This window comes from Mollisia scopiformis (assembly GCF_001500285.1).
Source record: "Mollisia scopiformis unplaced genomic scaffold LY89scaffold_21, whole genome shotgun sequence".
NCBI classification, from domain to species: Eukaryota; Fungi; Ascomycota; class Leotiomycetes; order Helotiales; family Mollisiaceae; genus Mollisia; species Mollisia scopiformis.
Genome location: NW_017263601.1, coordinates 410007 through 429824, shown reverse-complemented (window position 1 = coordinate 429824; position 19818 = coordinate 410007). Strand labels below are relative to the sequence as shown.

The window sequence follows — 19818 nt, the reverse complement described above, 5'->3', positions numbered from 1 at the left end:
ACTGTTAAGCAAACTCTTTCAGGCACTAGATTTCAGCGCGTCTAGCGCACTTCGCGCAGCCAGCGCATGCATCGCATTTAGCGTCTAGCCCTATCCTTTAGCAAAGCGTAGTGCCCCAGGTCTGAAAATTGTGTGGATATCTAATTAGCCCCGTATGGGATTTGTGCAATTTTTAACGTTGACACTATTTTTGGAGTAGGCAGTTGCGAGAGTGTGTTGAACAGGAACTCTTGCTGCTTGACTTGTTCATCCCTTTGTTAGTTGCCAAGCATACAAAAACCTATGTCTCGAAACCGAGTGCATACTTTGCTTTGTCTCGGTATCTTCTGCCTCGCACTTGAAAATATGGAGGTACGATTTTGATCGTACTCAATTGCGGAGATCTTCCCATTTTTGCAAGTCAAGATTTGCCAGTCAGCCCTCAAGCTGCTGCCAGACTTACACTGCGTGCATCAGCTAAGCGAACCAGCGAAAAACTGTATTTTCAAGCTTTAGGGAGCTAAGCCTGAAATTTAAGGATCAATTCCCTAGATTTTAGCGATCATTCGCTAATTTACAGTGAGTTTTAGGCTGTGGGACATCTTGGTGTTCCTGCTTAGTAAGCCTTCGGAAAGTGCTGGCAGCAGCTTGGGGTTAATGCATTGCCGCGTGATTTACTCCTGAGTTAGATTTGGCGTTGTAGTTGTGAGATTCTCGGGAAGACAAGTGCATCAGTAAGTTATGCAATCCTTGCAGGAAATGAACTCGTAAGGTAGTCAGCATATAGGAACTTTCGTCGAGGAATTTGTTGAGACAATATATGATTGTACGGAGTATGAAAAACAACCGCGATTCCCCATTTTCAGATTCCTTGGCTTTCGAGAAAAACGCGCGAGGCTTGAGCAGCCTGCTCTGCCTCTTTTTCCCACCCCAAAAGCTCCCCGCAGAGCAAAATATCATGCGGTGCAAACGGCGTATCATGCAACTCAATCCTGTTTCCCCGAGACTCCTTCATCTTGTCCGCAAACGTGACAATTTCGTCGTGCAGAATTTCCCCACCTCCGACTTGTATAAAGATAGGACAGTTTGTAGAGAACACGTTCCTTGCAGGTGAAATGTAAGGATGTGATGATGACATCGATAGCGGGACAAACGATTCAACTCCCCATCTTGCGAGAGAGGACGTAATGTAGTCAGTTGCGCTGTTCTTGTTCCGATCAATGCTTTCCGGGTCGACTGATAGGTCTAGCCACGGACCCCAAAGTAACACAGCAGAAGGAAGAGGTAATTGATGACTATCGTTCTGGTCCGAGAGGTACCGTAACAGAGCTAGAGCCAAGTTTCCTCCTGCAGAATCACCAGAAACGACAATGCGCGAAGCAGGAATTCCTTGGTCTAGCAGATACTTGTAGGAAATCAATGCATCTTGAAGGGCAGCAGGAAATTGCCCGTTGTCATAGCAAGCGAGACGGTATTGAGGACAAAATACCATAGCGGAATGTGTTTTGACGAGGATGTCAGCACCGAAACCGCACTCAGATTGCCTTGCACCACCAAGGACGTAAGCTCCTCCATGAAAGTGCAGTATGACTTTCTTGTTCGAGTCTGATTCGACCGAATAGAGAGACGGGTACCATACACCTCCTACAGCGACTGGCTTGACCGTCGGACTTTCTGCGGCGCCATAAAAGAATTCCTGGAGGTCTTTTGTAACTTTTGGGGGGCTCATGATGACAAATCGTTCCTTCTCGTCCCTGGAATTGAGTGATTTAGGCGTGCGAAAATGGACGCTGGAAGCATATTTAAACCACAGCCTCAAGATGGCCCTCCCTATTGATAATCACTGTATGTTTCTTGCATCTTACAAAGTCAAGCCAAGCTCCCCAAGAGTTGCCACGGCTTTCAGATCAATCTCAAAATAAAAGGTAGTTGACATACCGAAAGCTTGGCGATAAGTCCATCGAGGATGCGGGCGACAGCGATTCGGGAGATAGTATAAAGCTATGCAAGGGAGACGTACGACGAGAGACAAGACGGTGAGCACAGTCCAGATGCCTTTGACAGGCTGGTGAATGAGAATGGAAGCCATAGTATGGAATCTGATTGCGGTTTTCGATACTGTGAACACCAGATGAGAGATATCATCGAACTGAGAAATCAGAGGAGAGACGAAAGATGCCAGAGAAGGAAGGGTATGAACTACTCGGCGGGATTTGAAAATGGTTCATTGCTGCAGCTGTCCAAAAGAATTCAATTATGTGGGCTCTAGATTTGGCGCGCTGCATATCATTCGCTCAACACCAACTGCCGTATGTAGCACGAAAGTCGTTTTCCCGGTATTCCAACATTCTCATTTTCACTGGTCAGGGAGCTCAATGGCACGGGATGGCGCGCCAACTGCTTGATTATCCTGTCTTTCTGAATAGTATTGATTTTTCCGAGAAATTATTCTGCTCCCTGGGCAGTGAGTGGTCTTTGAAAGGTAAACCTGCCAATCTATTTGTTGGCTCCAATTATTCAATACACTTCTGACATATCTACCTAGATGAGCTTAGAAGGGACAAGCCCACTTCAAACTTAGACAAGCCGGAGATCTCCCAACCTATTTGTACTGCCCTGCAAGTAGCTTTGGTAGAACTTCTGGGTAGCTGGAACGTGCACCCTACCGCTGTCGTAGGACACTCATCTGGTGAAATTGCAGCAGCATACTGTGCTGGCGCGCTCTCGCGAGAAGCTGCACTAACCATAGCATACTATCGCGGGATACATTGTGCTTTGCTATTGTCTAGCTCGCTGCAATGTGGAGCAATGCTAGCTGTCGGATTATCCGAAGCGGCTATTGCGCCATATTTTGCACGGGTCCCGATTGAATTCGGACAAATAGCAGTGGCCTGCATCAACAGCCCTCATAGCGTCACATTGTCAGGTTCGGAGCACGGTATCGACTTTGTGCATGGCATTCTGGAGCAAGACAAGATATTCTGTCGAAAGCCAAGGGTAAACCTTGCTTATCATTCTTCTTCCATGGTGCATGTCGTGCCCGGATATCTAGCTAGTCTCCAAAACGTACCTTTTCAACAACCTCCATTAGTCTCGAAGACTTCCAGAGCATCTATGTTCTCTACTGTAAGTGGAGAAGTCGTCCAGACTGAATACTTGGGTCGCGCAGAGTACTGGACACATAGCTTGACCTCGAAAGTCAAGTTCTCAGACGCTGTTGAAAAAATGCTTCTCGGAGAGTTTGAATCATCAACAGAACTTCATGATTGGGCTGAAGTCATCATGATTGAGATTGGTCCAAGCGCAGCTCTGAGCCGTTACACAAAGGAGATCTTGGCTGAACTTGATCTGAACAAGGCAAGCTACGACACTGCGCTCATGAAAGGGAGATCAGCATCACAGACCACTATGGAACTCGCAGGAAGACTCCACTACCGAGGGTATGGTGTCGATCTGGTGGCCGTGAATGCATCTACTTCTGAGGCGAAGTCTAAAATGCTTGTCAATCTCCCTGAGTACCAGTTCAACCACTCAAAGCAATACTGGCATGAAAGTCGACTTAGCAAAGGCTTCAGATTTCGTCGTCATGCTCGTCATAATCTGTTGAGGACACCTTCCTCCGATGTCAACGCACTCGAGCCCCAATGGAGGAATATCATTCGAATTCACGAGAACAAGTGGGTTCTCGAACACAAGGTATGTCTCCCAGAATGTTAGTGAAGAGCGTTGATCTAACCTAATTCTAGTTCAACGGGTCTCATATCTATCCTGCTGCTGGAATGATTGTCATGGCGGTGGAGGCCGTGCGCCAAGTCTCAGACCCTTTGCTTGTTCTGACGGGCTATAGGTTGAAAGATGTGAAATTTGTGAAAGCACTAGTAATTTCTCAGAGTTCTGAGAGCGTGGAGACACAAATAGTTCTCAGAAGTCGCAGTGATAGCATTGGCCCAAAACTTCGTGGGTACGAGTTCCAGATCTTCATGTGCTCTCGCGACGAATGGTCTGAAATTTGCCGTGGTTCTGTTAGAGCCGAATATGATCACGTGGACGGCGAGAAGCACGACATTGAACGATTCAAAAGTTCATTTGATGCGATCAGCAATAGCTGCACCGTGGCTGTCGACTCCAAGCAGCTGTATCACAACCTGGAGACTTATGGGTTTTGTTTCGGGCCGTCGTTCCAAACTCTTGAGGCAGTTAGATACAGCAAGACTGGTAAAGCCACTGCATCGATCAGCCTTCAAAAGTCGGCTTGTCAGGAAACTCAAGACCATGTCATTCATCCTACCGCTCTTGACGGTCTATTTCACCTCACCGCAGTGGCCGTCTCTCAGGGTGGGTCGGTCGCAATTCCTACTATGGTTCCAACCCAGCTCCGAGAATTATGGATTTCGAATTCGTTAGTGACAGGCATAGCCGAAGATAGACTTGAGGTCTGCTCAAGTCTTACGTTCAAAGGATATCGGGAGGGGGAGTTTGATCTACTTGCCGCTAATCCATATGACAATGAGCCTCGAATCATTGTCAAAGCGTATCGGGGAACGGCAATAACTGGCTTAGACATACCGGCTCCTTCGGACAGTACCGCCCAGCGACTTTGTTTCTATCTTGATTGAAAGCCAGATCTGGACATGATGGACAAGGAACAAATATCACGATATTGTGAAGCGAAAGGCGATGGGTCGGGAACACAGATTACGGACCAAATCGACGAGTTGGAGCTAGCCTGTCTCTATTTCATGAAAGAGACTATTCATTCTTTATCAGAATACAAAGTCAACGAAGCTAATTCGTACTTGCAACGATACCTCGCCTGGATGCAATACCAGTTGGAACGTGTCGACACAAGACTCATCTCGGAAGGCAACCCTTTGTTCCTTGCTGGTGTGGAGCATACGAATGAATATTTACGTGTTCTTGAAAATAGCGGGCCCGAAGGGAGGCTTTACATTACCGTAGGCAGCAACCTCATGTCCATACTCCAAGGCGACGTAGATCCCCTCGATTTACTCTTCCACGGCTCCTTTGCACATGATTTTTACCATAGCGACGCGTTTGCGGCGAACTATATGAAGCTAGCAGCCTACATTGATTTGCTTGCCTACGCAAACCCGAACTTGAGTGTCATCGAAGTCGGTGCTGGGACGGGAGCCGCTACGCGGCAAATCATGAAAGTGCTGTCATCCGAGACAGGAACGCCGAGGTATCGCGAATACACGTTCACGGACATCTCCTTAGGATTCTTTGAGGAAGCAAGGCAGACTTTCCATACCCAGACAGATTGGATGACCTTCAAAGTCTTGGACATCGAGAAAGATCCACTGGAGCAAAATTTTAAGGAAGCCGCTTACGACCTGGTCATTGCTGCGGGTGTTCTGCATGCCACTGCCAACTTGGATGTCACATTGCGGAACACCAGAAAACTTCTCACGCCCCATGGCAAGCTTATAATGTTCGAGCCATGCAACTTAACTTGCTTAAGGGTTCCCTTCGTGTTTGGATTGTTGCCCGGTTGGTGGCGTGCCACAGAAGAGAATCGAAATATGGGACCTCTGTTGTCAGAGGATGATTGGCATAAGACTCTACTAAGAAATGGATTCACGGGGATCGATTTCTGTCTAAGGGATAGCCAAGAACCGATAAAGCACACGTTTAGTGCTATTTTCTCGACAGCTTCCAACGACTACACTGCTCCAGCCGGCATTGCAAAAATAACCATTCTCGTTTCCGAACATTCCTCGCTGCAGAACGATCTTGCCCAAGGCTTCGACTCTCATATTAGCGCGCTACCAGGCACAACTTGTGAAATAAGTCATCTGCAAGACATTCAATCCAACATCAACCATTCCAGATTCTTTATTTCCTTACTTGAATTGGAACAATCAGTCTTCTTTGACCTCAATGACCAAGACTTTGTCAATTTCAAGTACATGGTTCAGAGGTCCAACAAGGTCCTATGGATAACTCATGGCGGAGGCGAGCATGCACTGAGACCGGAATCCGATATCATTCTGGGGCTCAGCAGATCTCTTCGTTCAGAAAAGAGTAATCTCAATTTCGTCACGTTAGCGCTGGAAGACATTTCATCGATTTCAACTGCGGTCAACAACGTGATGAAAGTGGTCAAGAAGACTCTACTCCCACTTGCCGAGTCAAACGAGTCAGAGTATATGGAGAGAAACGGATTGATGTGCCTTAGTCGGATCACAGAAGCTAATGATCTGAAATTCAATATCAACTCAAAAGCAATGACACGGAAACCTGAGATGAAGAAATTCGGCGGAAATAGCGGTCAAGGGCTAGAAGTGGCTATTGAGTCTATTGGATTACTGGATTCATTGTGCTTCGTCGAAGATTCCGAGTTTGAGCGGCCGTTAGACGCGAATGAGGTTGAGATTGAAGTCAAGGCCGCAGGCATTAACTTCAAAGATGTCATGGTTGCACTTGGTCAAGTTCCAGACACGCACATTGGTTTCGAATGTGCGGGATTGGTAGCTCGAGTTGGTCTGGATGCAGAACTGAAGGTCGGCGATCGTGTTTGTTGCATTGCCAGTGGGGCGCTCAAGACATACGCTCGAGCTGATATCGCGTTGGTCCATAAGATTCTAGATGACATGCCATATCAGCATGCCGCCGCCTTGCCAGTAGTATACTGCACAGCGTACTACGCACTATTCGATCTTGCGCATCTCAAGTCCCAAGAGTCCGTCTTGATTCATTCTGGAGCCGGCGGCGTCGGACAGGCCGCAATTCAGTTGGCGAGATCAGTCTATGCGAACATATTTGTAACCGTTGCCAACGATGAGAAGAAGGCCCTCTTGATGGATTTATACGACATTCCTGAAGATCACTTCTTTTCTAGTCGCAACACCTCCTTCTGCCAGGGAATCCACAGGATGACCGAAGGTAAAGGAGTCGATGTCGTTCTCAATTCTCTCTCTGGCGAAGGATTGAGCAGATCATGGGAATGTGTCGCTCCTTTCGGCAGATTCATAGAAATTGGGAAGATGGACATCATGTCCAATGAAAAGTTACCTATGCTTCCATTTTCCAAGAACCTGACGTTTGCATCAGTTGATCTTTCGATCATGGCTGTCCATGCAATACCACTTATGGCAGAGCTCCTCCGGAAGGTCTTGGCATTGGCAAGTGCACAGCCTGCTGTGATCACTGCTCCAACACCCCTTCATGTATATCCGATCTCTGAGATCGAAGCAGCGTTCAGGTATCTACAGAGCGGCAAGAATACTGGGAAAACGGTCGTTGAGGTACATGAACATGATGTAGTGCCGGTAAGCATGGAGATGTGCGTTCAATGAATCGGTTTGAACTAACGAAGCCGCAAGGTTCTACCCCGTAATCGACCTACGTGGCGATTCGATTGCGATTCGAGCTATATGATATCGGGAGGGCTCGGGGGTCTTGGTCGGAGTATGACACGCTGGATGGCAAGCCGGGGAGCCAAAAACATCATATTGCCCTCACGGTCGGGCCCTGTGAGTGCGCAGTCCTCGAAACTGCTCGCAGAGATGCATGCCATGGGGATTCGCATAGAAACACCGATTTGCGATATCAGCAACGAGATATCTGTAGTATCGATGCTAGCGGACTGTGAAAAATCCATGCCTCCAATCAAAGGATGCATCCAGGCCTCGATGGTCTTAAAGGTACTTGAATTCCATTTTTACCCTTTCGAGATGAAATCTCTGACCGTAATTAGGACAACATCTTTGAGAACATGACAACAAAAGACTTTAGAGCCGCCGTGCTACCCAAAGTCCAAGGAACATGGAATCTACACGCACATCTCCCAACAGGCCTTGACTTTTTTGTGCTCTGTCTTCAACAGGCGGTGTTCTTGGAAACCGGAGTCAGAGCAACTATGCTGCAGGAAATACGTATCAAGATGCCATTGCTCGTCACCGGGTTTCTCTGGGCCAGAAATGTGTTTCCCTCGACCTCGGAATGATACTGTCTGTGGGTTTTGCAGCAGAGCGAGTGCATGTTACCGAGTCACTAAAAGCAGCCGGCTATCAGGGCATTCGGGAGAGTGAGTTTCTGGGCATGCTGGACGAATTATGCAACCCGAGCCGCGATCTCCCCCTACTACTCAAATTTCAGGTCATCACTGGGTTGACGACGCCACAATCACTGAAGTCAAAAGGCATGGACGAAATGTTCTGGATGGAGCGACCAATTTTCCGTTTGTTACACAACTTTGAACGCTCGAAAATCAGCACGACAGCAAATGAGTTAAATGACAAATTCGACTACAAAACTTTGTTCCGACAAGGAGGAAAGTCTATAGAAGAACTGGGTTACCTTGTCACTCAATCTTTGATCATGAAGCTAGCGAAGGCAGTATCAATACCAGAGGCCGACATTGATGCAAGTAAACCAATATACGATTTTGGCGTTGATTCTCTCGTGGCAGTCGAGATTCGATATTGGATTCTGAAGGAGTTTCAAACTGAAGTTGCGATATTCAATATCTTGGGTAGCAAAAGTATTGAGGAGCTGGGCTTACTCGTGGCACGTAAAAGTCCGTTCCTGAAAGAGTCGATAACCGATCATCAAGAAGACTGAGGACCTGGAGGCATGTATTCCGTCCAGAGCGAGTGCGAATAGGAGAAAATTGCTTGTCAGATTAAGGAATTGTATCATGCAAAATGCCATTCAGAACTACGTTGTACAGATTGAAAAAAATGCTTCAAGCAGTATTTTTTTGATTCGCAAATAGTTGGTTGCAATATGCTTCACATACTGTTAAGTGTTGTGGTGGACTTTCCGTGCAGTTCACACTGGGGCTCTGCTTCTGGACAACAAGATGTTGTGGAGAAGTGGGGTGATCTCGACATCTCGACGTCCTTGCATCCTAAATCCCCCACTTCCTTCCCAATCAATCATTCACGATGCCCTGGTCATATCATCAATTGTCAACTCCATCATCAGCCACAAATTCCATCGCAATACAAACACGGAAGCCAAGGTTAACACGATTCTCGATGAGGAAGGTCTATGGTTGGATGCATGTCGCCCAGACTTGGCATTTTACACGTGCATTGGATAAATGGCGATAACGAAGCGGATGTCGCCAGTGCCAAAATGAGCTACGTTAAACCTGCAGGTCGTTCCTGAACTACCACCCGCGGTTTGGCAGTTGCTTCTTAAGCTTAAAAGAGTCCGAAGAGCCCCAGATTGCAACCATCAAGGTCCTCAACTTCACCAAGAATCGCTGTCGATCTTTCTCAAGATGAGATTCTCGATTCTTTGCGGTTTAGCCGCGTTCATCACCTCTGCAATTGCTTGCGATTCGTGTTACGGACCTGTAGATGAAGTCATTCATGAGCGTCTTGTTCGGCGTATGCAACCTGAAGCTCAAGCTGCTACGACTTCACCCAAGGGACCCTTGGAATGGGGCCAATTGAACTTCTTACATACGACTGACACTCATGGTTGGCTGGAAGGCCATCTGAAGGAGCAAAATTATGGTGCTGACTGGGGTGACTTTGTTTCCTTCTCGAGACATATGGTGCAGAAGGCAGGCAACCTCGCTGTTGATCTCCTTCTCATCGATACTGGTCAGTAATTTGGATGCCATTACCCCGCGCTCGAAATGTACCACGCCTGCGTCTATTGAGTGAACGCTAAAGTTCTGCCAGGTGATCTTCATGATGGAGCTGGATTGAGTGATGCTGCGCCACCTAACGGGGTCGTCTCAAATCCAATCTTCGATAATATCAACTACGATCTGCTCACCATTGGTAAGATGTCTGCAATTTGTAACGTATGTTCTGCTCACGAAATGATGACTAGGCAATCACGAACTTTACGTGACCGAGATTGCCTATGAGCAGTAAGTTAATGCTCAGATCTCGCATTCACTGTTGGCGTTCCTGACATGTCTCTAGTTTCTACAACTTCAGTCGAGTTTGGGGTGACAAGTATCTCACTAGCAATGTCCAAATTATCAACCCCGCTACAGGAAACTTCGAGTATATTGGCAAGCAGTACCGCTACTTCACCACTGATCATGGTGAGTCTTGTGATTAGATGACATGGAACATGACTAATTTCGACTCAGGTCTTCGTATCATGGCTTTCGGTGTTCTTTACAATTTTGGCGGCAATTCCAATGTTTCAAAGGTCATCAAGGCAGCCGACATGGTCAAGCAACAATGGTTCATCGATGCTGTCAATTACACTGAGCCCATCGACTTGTTCCTTGTCATTGGTCACAACCCGATTCGTCGCACTGATTCGTCTAGCACGTTTGGTCTCCTGCATGATACCATCAGAGCTATGAGACCTACAGTACCAATCCAAGCATTTGGTGGTCACAGCCATATCAGAGACTTTCAAGTTTACGATGATATGAGTACTGGTCTCGAATCTGGTTAGCCCACATTCTCTGGTCTGCGACTGCTGGCTAACCATGTATAGGCCGATACTGCGAGACTCTTGGCTGGCTTTCAATGTCTGGAATCCAGTCGGATACTTACACTGGTCTGATGAATCCTCGTGGAGTCCCTAATCCCACCAGAAAAGCCACAAATACATCGACAACAGGTCTGGTCTATTCTCGCAGATATCTTGACTGGAATCGATTGACATTCGAGTATCACGCGACCAACTCCCAAGACAGTACGTTTGATTATCACAGCGGCCTTCGCGTAACGACTGATATCACCGATGCACGCAAGGCCTTGAATCTGAGCGCTCTTTACGGCTGTGCACCAGCAACATATTGTCAATCCTGCCAGCCTTTCCTCGCATCTAGCAATATTTTCAGCCTTGTTCAGACCGCTTTAGGAGCCATCGTAGTCAATGCATCTCGTGCCACAATTCCACGGTATGTCATTGTTAATACCGGCAGTATCCGTTTCAATCTTGTCAAAGGCCCCTTCACCTACGACGATTCCTTCATTGTCAGCCCCTTCACTGATGCCTTTCAATACATCCCAAATGTTCCATACGCTCTTGCCCAAAACGTTATCAACAGTCTGAACGGAGCAACGTTGAATGATAAGCGCGAATTCCCAGGTGTCATGCCTCAAGTCAAATATTCTTGCATAGACCCCACCATCTCGCTCATCTCAGGATATACCGGAGAGTTGAAGTCTCATGGTGTCACACGTCGCCAAACAATCGTGACTCCAGGGTATACTACAACAGACGATTTCGGTACAGATGGAGACGATACTCCTCACTCCAAGATTCCGTCCTATTCTCAACCAAACTACGTCGCAGGAAATGCTTCTTTCCCTACTGACGGGACTACACCAGCCACTGTCGACGTCGTCTTCTTAGACTATTTTGCCAGCACGGTCGTGAGTGTTCTCAATGGCCTAGGAGGAACTTATACGACAGCGGATGTTAGCTACTATTTGCCTCCCAGCTTCACGACGCAGACATACTTGCCATTGTATGCCCAGCAGTATTGGCAGGCGAATGTTCCGAATTGTCCTGTCGGGCAGGGTGTAGGTTATCCTAACGGCAAGTAGCTAGTTCTAGGATAGCCTCGACTCAACTTAGCTAATGAGCACAAATCGAACAACTATTGCTCTGAAAATGCAAGCATTTCTGATCAAGGTAGACTTTGGAATGAAATGTGATTTCCCAAAATACGAGCTTTCAAAGACTTAGTAATCTGCCAAGCTCGCTTGCCCGATCAACCCCCCTATCCGCATTTCACCAATCATCGTACTGCTCTTCAGCCCACCTTCTTTGTCGAGCAACCCCTCACCTCCAGCAACCAATCGTACGGAGTCAGAGCTTGATGCAATATCTGCCGAAAGGTCTCATTCGGGCACCATTTCTCGGCCCGCCTGCTGCATCCACGTAGACGCATATGCATGAATCCGAGATGGTGCAGCAACGTTCGATATGAGGAGACAGACCAGACCCACATATGACCTCTCGAAGCAAAGAAGATGTTTTCCTAATTCCCCGCTTATAGTTTCATGCGTTTTTTTGTTGGATTTCAGAGCGCTGAATATCGTGATGGAAACCACGTTCGTGTCTGTGCTTCAGCAGCACTCCGTCATCTCGGCAGGATGTTTTATTCTGCTATTCTATGTGGCTCGTACAATCTATAGTGTATACTTCGGACCTCTAGCAAAATTTCCCGGGTCAAAACTCGCTGCTGCTACGCTATGGTATGAGTTCTATTACGACGTAATCTTGATGGGCTGCTATACATTCAAGATCCAAGAATGGCATAAAGAATACGGTACCTAGACCCCTCGCCCACTGAGTCTGCCTTCCTAAATGTCCGTTCCAGGTCCAATAATCCGCATCAGCCCCTACGAACTCCACATCGACGAACCAGAATACTACGAAGAACTCTACTCCCACCACAAACCCCGCGACAAATACCCCTTCTACGTCAACCAATTCGAGCTCCCCGGCTCGACCTTCGGCACCGTCTCCCACCGTCTCCACCGCCGCCGCCGCGCAGCCCTCAACCCCTTCTTCTCCAAGCAACAGATCAACCGGCTCCAACCCATGCTCACGCACATGATCTCCAAGCTCTGCAGCCGCATCGACGAGTTCGAAGAGTCGGGACAGCCAATGGGGATGAGACCCGTGTACATGTGTCTCACGACCGATATCGTGACGCTGTATGCGTTGAATCAGAGCTGGGGGTATTTGGATAGTGAGGATTTTGCGCCGCTGTGGGTGGAGACTATTAAGGCGGTTACGGTGGCTGGGGCGGTGATTAAGCAGTTTCCGTGGGTTTTGCCGTTGATGAGGATCTTGCCGAGGGGGGTGGTGAGGGTGATGGATCCGGGGATGATTATGTTGCTTGAGTGGCAGGAGGTTTGTACGCTCCGGTTTGAGGAATGGTTGAGCTGAGCTGAGCTAAGATATTAGAAAATACAAGCAAATACGCAAGCAGTGATCGATGGGAGGTATAAGACGACGCAGGAAGGAACTGAGTTGGGACTCGATAAAACGATCTTTCATGCGCTGCTAGAGTCTGATCTCCCGCCGGAAGATAAGTTGCATTCGAGATTGTGGCAGGAAGGTCAGGTTGTTGTTGGGGCGGGAGCTGATACGACGGCTAATGCGCTTACGGTTACGCATTTTCATATCTTGGATAACCCTGATGTGCAGAAGAGGTTGAGGGACGAGCTTGTAGCGGCGTTGCCTGATAAGTCTGCGTCGGTGGAGTTGAGGGTTGTTGAGCAGTTGCCGTACTTGGTATCATTCTCTTATTTGTTGTTTGTATTGATGCTTGCTGAGGTCCAATCAGAATGCAGTAATCCAAGAAGGATTCCGATTATCATACGGAGTCAGTACGCGCTTGCAGCGAATCCATCCGAAGGAAAGCATGAGGTTTCAAGATTACGAGATTCCCGCTGGTGTAAGTCGTCTTTCTCTCCAAAGGAAACTCAAGTGACAGAAACCGGATGTAGACACCAGTAGGCATGACCTCAGTCCTCATGCACACCAACCCCACCATCTTCCCCGACCCGCACGTCTTCCGCCCCGAACGCTGGCTAGAGAAACGACCTGAGGGAGCACCGCCTCTGGATCGCTACCTTGTGAACTTTTCCAAGGGCTCGAGGCAGTGTGTTGGGATTAAGTAAGTTCTGACCCATGTCCAAGATGAACGGGAGAGAGTTGATGGAAAGCAGTTTGGCGAAAGCGGAGATGTATCTCACGCTTGCGACGGTGTTTCGACGGTATGAGGGGCAGAAGTTGTTTGAGACGACGAGGAGAGATGTGGATTTGAAGCATGATTTGTTTTTGCCGAGTGCGGAGTTGGATAGTAAGGGTGTGAGGGTGGTTTTTAGTTAGGTGAGAGGAAATGTGGAGGTGTTGATATTTTGGTTGTGGGGTTCACATTCTTGAATCAGCTGTATGCACGGAGGATTGTCGTTCATGCTTGTCCCTAACATTTGAGTATTCCGAAAACTGGGCACAAAGTAAGCAGCTGCACACAGTCGCTCTACCTTTTAAAGGTAATGATGATGCATTGCTCTCTAACGCATACTTTCAATTCGTGAACCTCCCCGTTTTGCCATGGGGACTTATCGCGTTGGCCATGTTTACTGTCACCGCTGCCCTCGGACAGCCGGTGTCATGAAAATAGTGAAAGATACTTGTGGAGTGAATACGATTTTGGCCCAGGATACGCCCTTAGGTCAGGAATTCCATGTGATTGTCTATCCAGCAAAGAATTGGGTCTTGGATGTCATTTGGGGAGCGCAGAGGTCGTACTGACAGCTAGAATCTTGGTAGATAGGAGAGCTCAGAATATCAAAACTAAGCTTTTACAGCGTCAATTTGGTCTGATAGAGAATGGTGGACTAGGAACGTAGTGGGAAGATCTGAGCTCAGTGACTGTATGAAGAATATTCTCGCTACAGACATGCAGGAAGGTTCCTGAGATTGAGTAGAATTTGGCTGGTCATGGCATATTTGTAGTGAGTGGAATTGAGAACTGTGTTTGTACGTAATTTGCAGAGCCCTGGCTCAGCTTACTTTTGTCAAAATAAACTAAGCTTAACTAGCTGCATAGCTGTACATCATTCATCGTGCTTACTTTGTCCAGGCTGACTTCCACATCTGGCAGAGCAGTCGGCATGTGAGCCACTCTAGCGCGCTTTCCTCTTAAAGTAGACATCCCAATTTCTCTCCATCCAACATCAACATCAGCATCAACATCAGCGTCAGCATCGAATCCTCACAATAATCATGTCTGATCCATCCTCCAACGCTCCTCAGCGTACCGACCTGGTGCTCCCCGACGTAGATGTAGCTCAGCTCAAGTCACTATTCCCCAAGAATATGTTTGATCAGATGCAAGCCGACTACCAGCGCGAGCTAGAACCGTCTCATGATAGGAACAGACTCATGCCTCTGTATACAGAGAGACAGCGGCGAATGCTGGAGGCGCTCAAGAAGGGAGGCATCGATGCTCTTGCGAAAACAATATACTTGTTCGCCGCCATCGACCATGCACGATTGTCTCCTCCAGATGACGCGACTACATCACTCAGAGAGGATCGTGGACGTGATAACATCGATAGACCAGGTTAGTATCTGTTAATAGCATACCAAATCAAATCTAACTCGTTGTAGGTGTTCTTGAGATGGCTCAGAAACTCATCGACGATGAAGAGGGAGATATGCAGCTGCTGAAGCTACTCCATACCTCACACAAGGACGTCTTGGAAGCCATTATCCTAGGTCATGTTGGCTTTAGATGGAAGAACAACCCTGAGTTTGCCAAGCTCTTCTATCCTTCAGACAATTTGCCGGGACAATATATCGTAACCTTCTTAGTCTTTGGACAGAATCGCAGCCTCACAAAGAAGGAATGAATTGACGTTCGAGATAATGCTCAGCGGTAAGTTAACATCTACGAGATGCTACTGGTGCATGACTAACAAGTTTAGATATCTCGCATACAAGATTCGTGGCCCAGTCCTCCCAGACTCAGCCGCAGGAGAAGTCCTCACAACCGCAATTGATATGGATATGGCCACCATTGACAGGATGAAAGATAGGGACGAGGTGGAAAAGAGGTGCAGAAGTGGTGAGAGGGTGCTCAGCTTTGCTCGAGTAGACAGATGGATCGATATGCTCAGTCATCGCATCGATGACGAATTAGATCCCGTTGGAGATGATCGTCAGGTTCAAGCTCCATTGTACGTGGGATGCAGTCAGCACATAGGTTCGCAACTTATGTCCCATGATCCGCTTTTGGGCATGGGCAGCTCAGCGGTCGGTCTGCGCTTTCTATTCAGCTGCATCATGGCAAGTGGTATAAAACTCGAAATTATCAGACTTCCGATTTGGAAGATTTGGGACTCAGCTCAGCTACCTATCAAAAAAATCGGTCTCACGTACCTCGCTGGATCCATGGTATTTGATGGTGGCATTAATAGCATTGCCCCAGGTGGAACGTACATGGACGATGACCCTTTGAAGTTTGAGTTGACAACTTATCAGATCTTTGGTCAGAACGACTGGACATATCAGAATCTGAAAGAATCTAAGGAGCGCAGAATTCGCATGCACGAAGCACTAGACCTCTTTGAAGAGACTAGAGCCAACCCTAATCTGATCAAAGATAATCTCGAGGATCTGTCGAAGGAGTTCAACCAATTTATCAACTACTGCGAAACCGTCAAGTTCGGACTCAGCAGTAATGAACAAGCTATGAGGAGACGGCTCAAGGAAATGGAGGAGGAACGAGATGAGCTCTTGGAAACTCTAGCAGATCAGCAACTTCAGCTCAAGTTCCATAAGGGGTTTAATGATACGCTTCGTGAGAACGGTTTTGGAGACCTAGTATGATCCCACTCAGTTCATACCGCTCTTTCTTTGCTCAGTGCTGTTGCTACACTGCTCAGTGGGTTCAAGATGTACATAGCTACTTAGCAGTAATTGAAGCTGTCTAATTCACAGACTCGGTTCTCCATTGTGCTGTTCTCACCGGCGGCTTATTCAAAAATCTCGTCTGAATAACAGCCCCTATGTAGTTGAGTTTCTAACCGAAACGTGGGGCCGTAGGTAGGTAGCTAAATCATGTGGGGCATGTGGGGAATCACTCGGCTATAGCCGTGTAATCAAGGATCTAAAGGTCTGCTCGCTAAGTTAATAGGGGGGCGGATATGTGCTGGACAAGTCCAAGACATGTAGATGCACGCAATATCACTGCTGTCAAACGGTTATGCTTAGTTGGAAGGTATGCAATCTGAGGTGAAGATTGAGTCTGACTGTATTTCAAGTCCTTAATCTTTGTTGCTTGCGAGCTTCCTTAATTTTCTCAACGAATCCCAACAAGTCCTCGTACAACAAAGTCTCCACTGCTGAGCCACCTAATTTACCTATGATATTTACAATATTAACAAATATCCATCTGAGCAGCTGAAAGACCTTAAGGTTATAGAACGCCCATGCAACTCGGCATCGTCGAGTATCATTTCTCGAATCGTGGTAAGTGGTAGATGGCGGCGGTGGACTGAGCAGTGACGGATCCCAGCTATTCTGCGTATAATAAGCTTGAGGGCTAGCTTGCTCTTTCCTCCGTTGGGAGACCGGTCTGCGAGTTTCGAAAATCCATCGTCCTTTTCCAATGCCACCCTGAGCGAGGCCGATGCTATGCGTAGCTGATCGATTACGGCAGACCACTGACTGAGTTCTACGCGCGGTGCACAGTCGATACCAAGTTCTCTGAGCTGTTCTGGGTTTTGCTGAGACGCAAAGTCGAAAAAACATCCCTCCAACACGTCTTGAAGTAAACTAAAGAGATTGTGTTGTATCTTGAAAGGTAGCCGGGTGCCAGTATCGTCGCTATAGCTGAAGAGGTAACCTGTTGATCGGATTTCTGGGAAATGTCAGTGGCCGTGTTGATTACTGTGTGTCAAATACATGCCTCTTGGTGTGGTCTTGGTGTGGTCTTGGTGTGGACTTAACACCCAGTATCTGAGCAGCACTGGTCCAGGAGGATCCGGGGTCTTGCGGCGGTGGCAACAATGGAGGTGGGACGGGAAGGTTAGCACCGGGTGGACTGAATGCTTGCGGAAACTTTGCAATGTACTCGCGAGACAAAATCGCCGCGGTGGTGACATCTGAGCAATACTTTCTGAGCGACGATTCTGCACTGAGATGACCATTGACGCATAGCTTGCAGAGTGCTTGGACGATGCGAAGCTTACGCATGAGAGGAAGGCGATGCGCACGACTGCTGTGATGCTCTGCGACGATTGCGACGAATACCTGAGGATCCATTTGACTTTTCTCAAGCGGAGGGAGAACATCGTGATATGCCATGAAGACCGCCAAGCGCTCGAAATGTGTGCCTGAGTATTCATGAAGGAGTGGCGCTCCTTTGACGTCTGTTTTTAGAGACATGCTGAGTTTGTCTGTTGTTGGTTGTTGAGAAGGAAGTGTTTTCCCCTCTCGAATCGTGGTGGTTCTTTGTTTACTAATGCCCCAGGCAGATTTCGTCATGAAGGTGACAAAAACCACAACCCTTCGAGATCATCTAAGCCATCCTAACATCTTCACGCTCATACCGAAGGAATTTAGATTGCTGGCTGAGAACCATCCACAGCCCCAGTTTCAAAATAGTGTGTACTCATCTCATTAATCTATAGAGGCTCCTATTGAGGCTCAGCTGAGAATCTCATATTATGGCACGTAGTGCATCCTCCATGTGTAGTGATATACTGAACAGGTTCTATTCTCAGCATTTCCCCTAGGCCTCACGTCTTCGCAGCGAGTCTTCTAGAGCTGACCAAGCTTAGGGCTGCTGAGTCCCAGCACCATACAATGAGGTCGATCATTCTGTCTATCTCCTCTAATAACCCACCCTCAACTGCGATGCCAGGAGACACTCATCTCCGGACCCCACCCCTCACCCGAACTCCACTACCTCGTCAAGCCTCGCTTCCTCCCTTCTTCAACTTGGTCTTTGCGTGAACACGGGATATGCCAGAATGCAGAGGTAGCGGTTTGGATGCAAATGAAGGAGAACTCAATTTTTGTATATTCGGGGAGACAATGATTGCAGAAACATAAAGATCCAAGAACAAAGCTCGGCAGAACAAAGACAAGGCATGGCAAAGGAATGAGCAGAATTGTCAACGCAGCTTTGGGCTAAGGAGAGCAGAGAACGTGGTGGATAGCTTCGGGGGTGCAGCAGCCTATTCCTACCAGTGAATGGAAGATCAGCTTTGTAGTACGTCCAGAAGAAATAGTAGCAACTTGGCCGGAGGGCAAGAAGTAGAATAGCAGTCACTTTCTCTCAATTTTAATGCGTCAATTCGAACTTGTCACTCGAAAGGTAGTCCTAGGTAATTCCATGTTAGTCACTATACCGTGTTTAGAAGTTTTCTGCATCAAATGGATCACACCTTATCAACTCTTATCAAACTATAGCTTAGAGTTTGTTCCTGCCGTTTACTTAATGTGCACAGTGACCAAATTAGGAAAGGCTGCCCGGAGTTAGCGAGGCATTCTAGCACAAGGTTTACCTTCCCCAAATAGCTATCTCGGCACCCGACATCCAGAACCATAACCTGCAGCAGTGAACAGTCACTACAACTCCCACAACGCATACTGTCTCAATCTCCAACCATGCCCCAACTCAATCGAAGATTGGTCGAACGAGAACATCACTCAAGCAAAGAGAATCGTCGAAGGGGCTATCTCATATTACCATAGGATAAACAAGCTGGAACCCAGAGAGCCAGAGCAGATGGCACACGTATGGCTAGACAATATCGAGGTCCTAATCGATGCTATCCAGATGGTCGAAGCCGAGAAGGAAACCATCGAGAAGTACAAGCAAGAACACGCTACAAGCATGAAACAACTGGGCGTCAGGATGAAACTTATCAAAGCCTCTGCAGAGGTTTTTGATCAGTTGGAGCCCAATATGTTTGAAGATTGGCAAGACTTGGCTTTTCGAGTAGGTAACTTCTGTGTGTATACATCTGCAAGCTGACATGAGATTCAGATGAACGGTTTTGTCAATACTTTCAACGATATTATCGTCAAGAACTCCTCGGATCGGATGGCATTCCATGCTCGCAATCAGATGGCAGACATCGAACTAGAGGTGTTGAGACGGGGACACCTACTGAAGAAGAATAAGCTTGATCTAGATCGCATGCACGCCGCCGAGGCAGAAGCTGAAGCATTGAGCGAGGAGAACAAGAACCTGCGGAAGAGCACGTTCAACGAGGCGATCCGAGAGGGAGCAGCTCGCATGCGTACGCAGCGAGATCTCCGTCTTCACAAATCACAAGGGGTTTAGGGCAGAGATTTTGGCTTTAAAGGTTTAGGGTGGGGACCTAGGCCCCAAAGGTTGCG

The 19818-nt window shown here is 47.6% G+C and overlaps 7 protein-coding genes across 7 annotated transcripts; 5 read left to right on the top strand and 2 right to left on the bottom strand.

The window, feature by feature from the left end:
- Window positions 1-743: 743 nt before the first annotated feature.
- Window positions 744-2037, bottom strand: LY89DRAFT_688114 (alpha/beta-hydrolase). The gene is made up of 2 exons (XM_018215641.1): window positions 1918-2037; window positions 744-1809 (listed from the first exon to the last, which is right to left on the bottom strand). The coding sequence occupies exon 2, from the start codon at window positions 1706-1708 to the stop codon at window positions 842-844; it is 867 nt and encodes a 288-aa protein (XP_018066746.1). The 5' UTR covers window positions 1709-1809; window positions 1918-2037; the 3' UTR covers window positions 744-841.
- A 198-nt stretch (window positions 2038-2235) lies between these two features.
- On the top strand, window positions 2236-8605 carry LY89DRAFT_722023 (uncharacterized protein; the record flags this gene model as incomplete). Its single annotated transcript, XM_018218696.1, has 6 exons — window positions 2236-2461; window positions 2525-3675; window positions 3726-4560; window positions 4603-7271; window positions 7326-7479; window positions 7829-8605. 6 exons carry the CDS (start codon window positions 2236-2238, stop codon window positions 8563-8565), a joined length of 5772 nt encoding a protein of 1923 aa, XP_018066745.1. The 3' UTR covers window positions 8566-8605.
- Window positions 8606-8896: 291 nt separating this feature from the next.
- On the top strand, window positions 8897-11745 carry LY89DRAFT_623543 (uncharacterized protein). Its single transcript, XM_018211019.1, has 6 exons — window positions 8897-9560; window positions 9642-9743; window positions 9796-9835; window positions 9891-10015; window positions 10064-10375; window positions 10423-11745. Exons 1-6 carry the CDS (start codon window positions 9233-9235, stop codon window positions 11481-11483), a joined length of 1968 nt encoding a protein of 655 aa, XP_018066744.1. The 5' UTR covers window positions 8897-9232; the 3' UTR covers window positions 11484-11745.
- A 212-nt stretch (window positions 11746-11957) lies between these two features.
- LY89DRAFT_785761 (cytochrome P450) lies at window positions 11958-13981 on the top strand. The gene is made up of 6 exons (XM_018222919.1): window positions 11958-12211; window positions 12263-12801; window positions 12856-13185; window positions 13238-13348; window positions 13401-13570; window positions 13623-13981. The coding sequence occupies exons 1-6, from the start codon at window positions 11983-11985 to the stop codon at window positions 13783-13785; spliced, it is 1542 nt and encodes a 513-aa protein (XP_018066743.1). The 5' UTR covers window positions 11958-11982; the 3' UTR covers window positions 13786-13981.
- A 704-nt stretch (window positions 13982-14685) lies between these two features.
- LY89DRAFT_738177 (uncharacterized protein) lies at window positions 14686-16293 on the top strand (the record flags this gene model as incomplete). Its single annotated transcript, XM_018220342.1, has 3 exons — window positions 14686-15025; window positions 15073-15214; window positions 15390-16293. The coding sequence occupies 3 exons, from the start codon at window positions 14686-14688 to the stop codon at window positions 16291-16293; spliced, it is 1386 nt and encodes a 461-aa protein (XP_018066742.1).
- Window positions 16294-16722: 429 nt separating this feature from the next.
- Window positions 16723-17853, bottom strand: LY89DRAFT_673370 (uncharacterized protein; the record flags this gene model as incomplete). The annotated part of the gene is made up of 2 exons (XM_018213355.1): window positions 16723-17241; window positions 17371-17853. The coding sequence occupies 2 exons, from the start codon at window positions 17851-17853 to the stop codon at window positions 16723-16725; spliced, it is 1002 nt and encodes a 333-aa protein (XP_018066741.1).
- A 1348-nt stretch (window positions 17854-19201) lies between these two features.
- Window positions 19202-19762, top strand: LY89DRAFT_738175 (uncharacterized protein; the record flags this gene model as incomplete). The annotated part of the gene is made up of 2 exons (XM_018220341.1): window positions 19202-19414; window positions 19463-19762. The coding sequence occupies 2 exons, from the start codon at window positions 19202-19204 to the stop codon at window positions 19760-19762; spliced, it is 513 nt and encodes a 170-aa protein (XP_018067033.1).
- Between the last annotated feature and the right edge of the window lie 56 nt (window positions 19763-19818).

Excerpts from the sequence above, each read along its gene's own strand:
- LY89DRAFT_688114 (XM_018215641.1), bottom strand. The coding sequence starts at position 1,708 with ATGAGCCCCCCAAAAGTTACAAAAGACCTCCAGGAATTCTTTTATGGC.
- LY89DRAFT_623543 (XM_018211019.1), top strand. The coding sequence starts at position 9,233 with ATGAGATTCTCGATTCTTTGCGGTTTAGCCGCGTTCATCACCTCTGCA. Across the intron at positions 10,016-10,063 it reads CTACTTCACCACTGATCATG|GTCTTCGTATCATGGCTTTC; the intron begins GTGAGTCTTGTG and ends ATTTCGACTCAG. Across the intron at positions 10,376-10,422 it reads GAGTACTGGTCTCGAATCTG|GCCGATACTGCGAGACTCTT; the intron begins GTTAGCCCACAT and ends AACCATGTATAG.
- LY89DRAFT_785761 (XM_018222919.1), top strand. The coding sequence starts at position 11,983 with ATGGAAACCACGTTCGTGTCTGTGCTTCAGCAGCACTCCGTCATCTCG. Across the intron at positions 12,212-12,262 it reads AGAATGGCATAAAGAATACG|GTCCAATAATCCGCATCAGC; the intron begins GTACCTAGACCC and ends TGTCCGTTCCAG. Across the intron at positions 13,571-13,622 it reads AGGCAGTGTGTTGGGATTAA|TTTGGCGAAAGCGGAGATGT; the intron begins GTAAGTTCTGAC and ends GATGGAAAGCAG.